This window comes from Solanum stenotomum, chromosome 1, assembly GCF_019186545.1.
Source record: "Solanum stenotomum isolate F172 chromosome 1, ASM1918654v1, whole genome shotgun sequence".
Taxonomy (NCBI): Eukaryota; Viridiplantae; Streptophyta; class Magnoliopsida; order Solanales; family Solanaceae; genus Solanum; species Solanum stenotomum.
This window is the reverse complement of record NC_064282.1, coordinates 18,673,049-18,680,166: the sequence shown is the minus strand read 5'-3', so window position 1 is coordinate 18,680,166 and position 7,118 is coordinate 18,673,049. Positions and strand designations below refer to the sequence as shown.

The 7,118-nt window shown below is 32.7% G+C and overlaps 1 protein-coding gene and 1 pseudogene across 1 annotated transcript; both read right to left on the bottom strand.

The window, feature by feature from the left end:
- Nucleotides 1-359: 359 nt before the first annotated feature.
- LOC125848870 (bax inhibitor 1-like) lies at nucleotides 360-2,187 on the bottom strand. Its single transcript, XM_049528817.1, has 5 exons — nucleotides 2,077-2,187; nucleotides 1,473-1,616; nucleotides 1,291-1,382; nucleotides 803-962; nucleotides 360-622 (listed from the first exon to the last, which is right to left on the bottom strand). Exons 1-5 carry the CDS (start codon nucleotides 2,185-2,187, stop codon nucleotides 431-433), a joined length of 699 nt encoding a protein of 232 aa, XP_049384774.1. The 3' UTR covers nucleotides 360-430.
- Nucleotides 2,188-3,419: 1,232 nt separating this feature from the next.
- LOC125848839 (bax inhibitor 1-like) lies at nucleotides 3,420-6,008 on the bottom strand (annotated as a pseudogene).
- Between the last annotated feature and the right edge of the window lie 1,110 nt (nucleotides 6,009-7,118).

Genomic DNA, 7,118 nt, shown 5'->3' with positions numbered 1-7,118 from the left:
TACCAAGGATCGCATGCCAAAAAATCACATTGTAGGTGTTGATATTGATTTTATAAGTAACCAATTGTGTGCTTAAGATTAAACTGTTGAATGTTGTAATAATGTGTACGTTCTGTCAAAACGAGTAGAAGTGTTATTTTAAAAAAATGAAATGAGGTAATCAAAATAGAGAGATAATTGAAACATTTCAATCTGCTCATTTTCGAGTTAAGTAGGCAATGGACTGATCATGTCTTGAAAAAAGAAAGAACAATTATGCAGTAGTATATTCTATTCAAAGCACTTGGCTTCAGACTATGAGTTTACAGTAAAATGTAGTCATCACATAGACATATTTGTTCATCATTTACAGTAAAATGTAGTCATCACATAGTATAGTCTATTCAAAGTTTTCTTCATCACAGAGTATATAGTTCCAAGTGTATCAGCATTAATTCTGTCTGTGTTGCTCAATGTTTGCACCCAGGCATAGTCTTACAGCATGGACCACAATAGCTGGTAAACAGAAGAAGATAGTGAATGCGCAGTTGGCAAAGTTAATTTCTCCAAAGCGAGCATCGTACAATATCTCTTGGCTATATAGCACAAGGTACCCCATGAAGAATAGCAGCAGAACGTATGCCTGTCATAAGCATTATTCAAGTCAGTCATAAGACTAGAGTCAAGTAGTTCAAAATCATTGTAATTAGTCACATTGTATGCATACATATTAAGTTTGAGGCAAAATTACTGATTTATGAACAAGGGAACAACTGTGTTATAGGATGCGTTTGAACTCATTGTATGCATACAACTTTCTCACCTTTAATGTCCACTGAGAAACGTCAAACCACAGTAGTATTAGAATACCAGTGTTAATCAAGCTAGTGATGTAGATGTGGCTCCTTTCCCTATGCACTTTTGCTGCAATCGAGAAGCATCCAAAGACAATTGCTGCACCTAGCAAAAATCTAATGACAGCGCTGAATAGAGAGATTTCTGAAGTTAGATATTGTTCAAATATAGAACAACAAGGTGCTAATAAAGTACTCATCACAGTTTGGTGTCTGTATTGCTCAACTTCTCTCATTTATATGCCAATTAGTTCAAAACTGTTTCCGGTTTCTAAAGAATATAATTCTGAGTCACAATTTGGTAGCTGTAATTCCATTACAGTCCCCTAAATCCATGAATCTTAGTTACAAGTCATCAATTTAGTTCAATGCTAATATCAAACCAACATTCTAAAACTCAATGCTAGTCATAATTCTCAAATATTGGTACATATAATGATTATTTTTCGAGTCTTACCTTTGATCGATTTCAAAGAAATACTTGGTAAAAAGGCCAACAGAAGCACCGAAGCAAATGGCAGCATCCATCAAGTATAAGAGCCTCGCCAACTGCATAGACAGAAGATTTACAATATAAGAAGTGAGTTGAAGAATAATTCAACAATTTGGAAGAAAATCTACGAGTCATTGATCACGTACCACTCTCTGTTGTGGTGTACGGTAAAGCCAGAGTAAACTTGTTCCACATTTCATGATTGATAACATCCCCCCTGTTTCCCAGATCAAGTGCAAGTAGGATCCAAAAGCAGTGGCCAATATGGCCAAGAAGAGAGTAAGATATACCTATAGTTTCAGCAAAAACTAATCAATACTTAAACAACCATTCAACTTCTATGCAAACTTCACACTTTCAAGAATTAAGTTCATTAAACTGTTCAAAATTTTAACAATAACTTTGATGTTTTCTTCCATTATCATAATATATACTACTAATAAGACCGAACAGGGAAAACTCGATTCGAAATGCTAATAAAAAGTTGCATGTTACTCCAAATCTCCAATCGTTTTTTACTATTAAAACGTCAAACTTCTTCTGAGAATCGTGATTCTATCCTTATTTCTTACTGAACTACAAGAAACAGTAGAAAAAACACCGACTATGATTATCAACAATATTCCGGGAACAAAAATTCATCAATTCTTAAGAATTGGGGATTTAATTAGCATCATCTTCTAGTAACAAGCCTACAATAAAGAAAAAATCTCGATATACAATTTCTTAAATTACAAAGTGTAAACGTACCGTCTTCAAGCTTGTGTAAGCGTGCTCGGTAATTGGTGCAGAATTCATCATGTCTTTTCTTGTCCAATTCCTATTGAAGTACAATTTCACAGCATTCACTAAGAAATTCATTTTTTCTTGTTTTCGTTTTGCAGAGAAATTGGAAATGGGGATGAAGAAGAATGACGAGCGTCACCTCTGTTTATAGTTAGTTTTGCAGAGAAGAGTTCGTTACCAACGGACTACCCCTTGCCGTTATTCTTTTTGGGATATTTACGGTTTTACCTTTTCAGTTATATGGGTATAAGGCAGGGCTAATTTCGTCAATTAAAGAAAATGGAATTATTGGCGGGATTAGAAATATACTCAACTTTCATTTTTATTGTTGAGCACACTTTTCTTATTTTTTTTTATATATAATTCTTATTAAATTTACTCACTTCGTTCATTTTTCGTTGTTATTTATTTCTAAAATAGATTTTCATTTTTACTTGTTCTCTTGAGATATCAAGAAAAAAAAAATTTAAAAAAAATATTTTACCCTTAGCAATAAATATTATTCTCCACGTCATTTTTCAAGACCCAATACTAAGCATTAATTAGTAGGGACAGTATGATAAAATACTTATATCAATAATTTTTTTTTTAATGAGTGTGTCAAGTCAAATAGTGACAAGTAAAAGTGAATGGAGGGAGTATAAAAAAAAGGAAAAAAACTCAATTCCTCTTCTACTGATAATAAAATGGGTTTGGATCGGGTTTAAATAAAAGATAAATTATTTCTTTTTAGTTGGGTTGGCCTAGAGGGTAAAAAGGAAAAAAAAGGTGCGGTAATTTTTAAAAGCCACCTGGTGTTTTAAACTTTAAAAGATCAGGTTTAGATTTTCTTTTAAATATTCATTCTGTTAACGAAAAACATGTATATATACACTACTTTTTTAACGATTCAAATACTTTTTAACTGAATTTTGAATGATTAGTAAGATTTATCTTTCCTTAAATGCAAACCAATGAGATCTTAAGCAAAGTTGATGGAGTTCTTGGTAAAAACAATTAGAGACTTTTGTGATACTTAAAGTAAACTTGAATTATGGTTCTAGCGAATCCCCTAAATTTGAAACTATTAAGAGTTCAATTTGCTTAATTTTTTTTTAGTGTTAAAGTAGGTAAATGAATTGAACATCTTAAATTCCAAATATCCTTATTTCCTTGCTTTGGAAAAGAAAGAACAATTACGTATATTCTATTCAAAATTTCTTACTATGGGATAAGGTAATCAATCAACAATCAATATTTGCCAAGAAATATTCACAGAACTTGGCTTCAGACTAAAGAATTCCAAATTCAATCAGTGAAATGTAGTTATGACGAAATATTTGCTTGATCACTTACGGTTTCCCCAGTGCATTCTAATCTCTACTCATTCTATAGTTCCAACGCGAGATTGTAACTTTTACTGTGTTAAGCTTTAACTCTGTCTGAAGTGCTTAGTTACTTCAATCAGCTCTAGTCGGGCAACATGGACAACTATAGCGGGTAAATTGAAGAAGACGGTGAATGTGCTGTTGACAAAGTTAACATCTTCAGAGAGGGAATTATAAACTATCTCTTGGCTATATATCACAAAGTACCCCATGAACATTGCCAACACAGCAAACACCTATCAGAAACAGTATTCAAGTCAGTCATATCATTCATTTCATTAGATAGAGATGTGTTCAAAACTAGAGTCAGCAAGTTAAGAATGAGTGTGATCACGTTGTATGCACACATCTTAAATTCGAGAAGAAAGTAATGATTTATTCGCATGGGAGCTAGAAGAGTTTATAGCTGCTTACCTTTAGCGTCCATTGAACTGTGTAGCCGACAAAGATCATGTCAGAAGTAATGACCAACCACGACAACATGAAAGCATGAGAATGAAGAAGGCAACCGGTGTAGAGGATGGCCCTTAGCCTTGATAACAAGGCTCCAAACCAGAAAGTTCCAAAGCCAATTGCTGCAGCTGACAAAATGCTGACAACAATGCTGGAGAACAAGCATGGAATGCTTTGTGAAGTTAGATATTCCTCACATGATTAGTAACATTCTTCAGAGAGAAAATAGAGAAAAACAAGGGCGAATCAATAACACATGTTGAAACAGCATCATCAAAATGCAATATAAATTGTCTTTGCCATATTGGAACAGACCTCAAGAATCAGGGGTAAATTTATCTAACTGCATTCTTCATAATTTCACTCATTCATAAGCCAACATGATTTAAAATTAGAAACTCTATGTACTAAAACATATATTAATATTCATGCCCAGAATGCACAAGCTTTAAAATTGTTTCAAGTTTACAAAGAAGCAGATGATTATGAGATACATTTTGCTAACTGTAGTTCTCTAAATCATGAAAGACCTATGTAATCTGGGAATCTTAATTACAAGTGATCAAATTAGAAGTACAAACCAATAGTTTATAACCTAATAGCAGGCCAACATTCCAATTGCCAAAACAGAAAAAACAGGCCAACATTCTAATTGCTCAATTTTTCTAATTCATAACTTAAGCATTATGCAAATTTCCATTATGAAAGTCTAGCAGATCATGTATAATAGTAATTACTGAACAAATTGTCAGATACTTCAGGTTATTCTTGCCACTTTTATCTAACTGCGCGCAAGAATAATACAGTCCAATGTCCTTGTCTTGTGAAACACACTCAGGTAGGGATATCTCCTAAATCCTTATTTCAGAATTTTCACAGAGAGAGAGAGAGAGAGCAATCAATTTAGGAGATTCAAATTTTTGCATTTAGAATTTAGAGTAACTCTAATGATTATTTTCATTAAGATCGAAAGTATCCAATCAGCAGAAGGCTTCTCTCTATACAAAAATCAGGTTCTAATAATATGACTTGACAAGACAAAGCTAAAAAAAACAACCATACAGAACATCAACAACAGAAATCTGCACAATGTTTGCCATCTTTCAAGACTTACTCTTGATCTATTTCAAAGAGATATTTGGTAAAAATGCCAATTGAAGCACCGAAGGAAAAGGCAGCAATCATCAAGAGTAAGACCCTCTTCTTCTGCATAGACAGAAGATTTACGAAATAAGAAGCGACCTAACGAATAATTCAATAACTTGGAAGAAAATCTACCAGTCGTTGATCACATACCACACTCCATGGCGATGTTAAGTAAAGACAGAGTAAACTTGCTACAGAAGAAAGGACTGTGAACAGCCCTCCCGCTTCTCAGATCAAGTGCAAGATGGATCCAAAAGTAGCAGTCAACATGGCACAGAAGAGAGTAAGATACACCTATATTTTCAGCAAAAACTAATCAATCACAGGAAATGCTAAAGTATTTGCATTTGCACCTATAATTGTTCTATCAGATTATCAATAACGTCTTAAACAACTGCAAAAGTAAAAATTACTTCAAAAACTTCTGAGAACTGAAATTCATCAATCCTGAAGATTTAAGATAAGCAAGTAAAATGCTTCCGTATTTCTGACTGAACTTTCAAAAACAAATCGACTATCATTACGGCAATACCTAAAATTCTTCTGATAATCGAAATTCATCACTATTTTAGATTTAAGAATTTAGCATCATCTTCTGGTCTGCAATATGCAAATAAATCTCGATTTCTCGATCTCTCAATCACAAATTCTAGAAATATAATCAACAATTTTATACTATTGTTACATTTTTTTTTTATCAAATTAATGAAAATGAAAAATTGAAGTTGTAAGGATGAATGTACCCTCTTCAAGCTTTCGTGAGCGCGAAGGGGAATTTCATCTGGATTCGTCATGTCTTCCCTGTTCCAATTCCTTTCGAAGTAAGCTTTTACAGCATTTTTCATCTTTGCAGAGACAAAACGGAATTGGAAAACTGATGAAGAAAAGTGAAGAAGGAGAGCTGTGCTCTGTTTATACTGAAAAAGAGTTCGTTACCAATGACTACCCTTTAAGAAATATTTACCCTTCTACCTTTCACTTATAGGCCGAGTTTTGGGAATATTGCAGGGGTATTTTTGTCAAACAAGCAAAGAAAAAGAATCTTCGCGTTCAGATTGTTGGCGAGAATGAGAAGTTGTTTGAAAAGTTTTAGGTAACATCATTTGCTGAAGTGTCAAATTGTTTTAAACTCTCATTTTTTTATTTTTCATAGACAAAACATACTGAAATCCTTAAAATATTTTGTAAACTAAAAAGCCACTCACCTTAACTTAAGTGGAAAGTGTGTTTAGTAAGAAAGAAAAAATATTTTTCACGGAAAATAATTTCTTAGAAAATATTATTTTTGAAAAATAAAATGAGTTTGTTATTTATTTTTCAAGTGTTTGGTAAGTAATTCAGAAAACATTATCTCAAGAATATTTATATGATTATATAGCAAAGCATTATGAAGGTGAAATGACATAGAAAGTGAGAGTTCGGGGTGGCGGGGTGGGATGGACAAGAGGTGGCGGTTGGGGGATTGAGTAGGTTTGAGGAGACAATAAATTTGGAATGCCTCTTGTTTTCCCTATTTTCAATAGGGAAGTTTATTTCCTCATTTTAATGAATTTATTTTCCTACCGGAAATATTCTTCAAACATTTTGACCAATCATACATAGGAAAATTGAAAAATATTGCAAAAATTCACAAATTTCCAAATTTCATAGTGTTAAGAGTTAAATATATCCTATCTCAACTCTCCCCAAATTATAAAAAATCTTTAAGATTTAAGAATTTCACATACATCACTCAACGTCCCGATACATCCTTCTGTTACGCTAAAAAGGGGGGAAAAAGAAAAAATTTATAAATAATCAATTGCGGTGCTTGGGTAAAACTTTTGAATGTGATAACAAATAGTTCGTTTGTTCGGGTAAAAAGTACAAATAAATATTATTATTTTGGTTAAAATGATTAAAATGTACATAGAAATTTTTTACAGAAAATATAAATTTTAAGTAATTTTTCATTAAAAAAGGACAAATTAATGGAATGAAATACGAGATCTAAGTAGATTATGTTAAGGCAAATATGAGTTCAATCCTTTTCTCATTGGG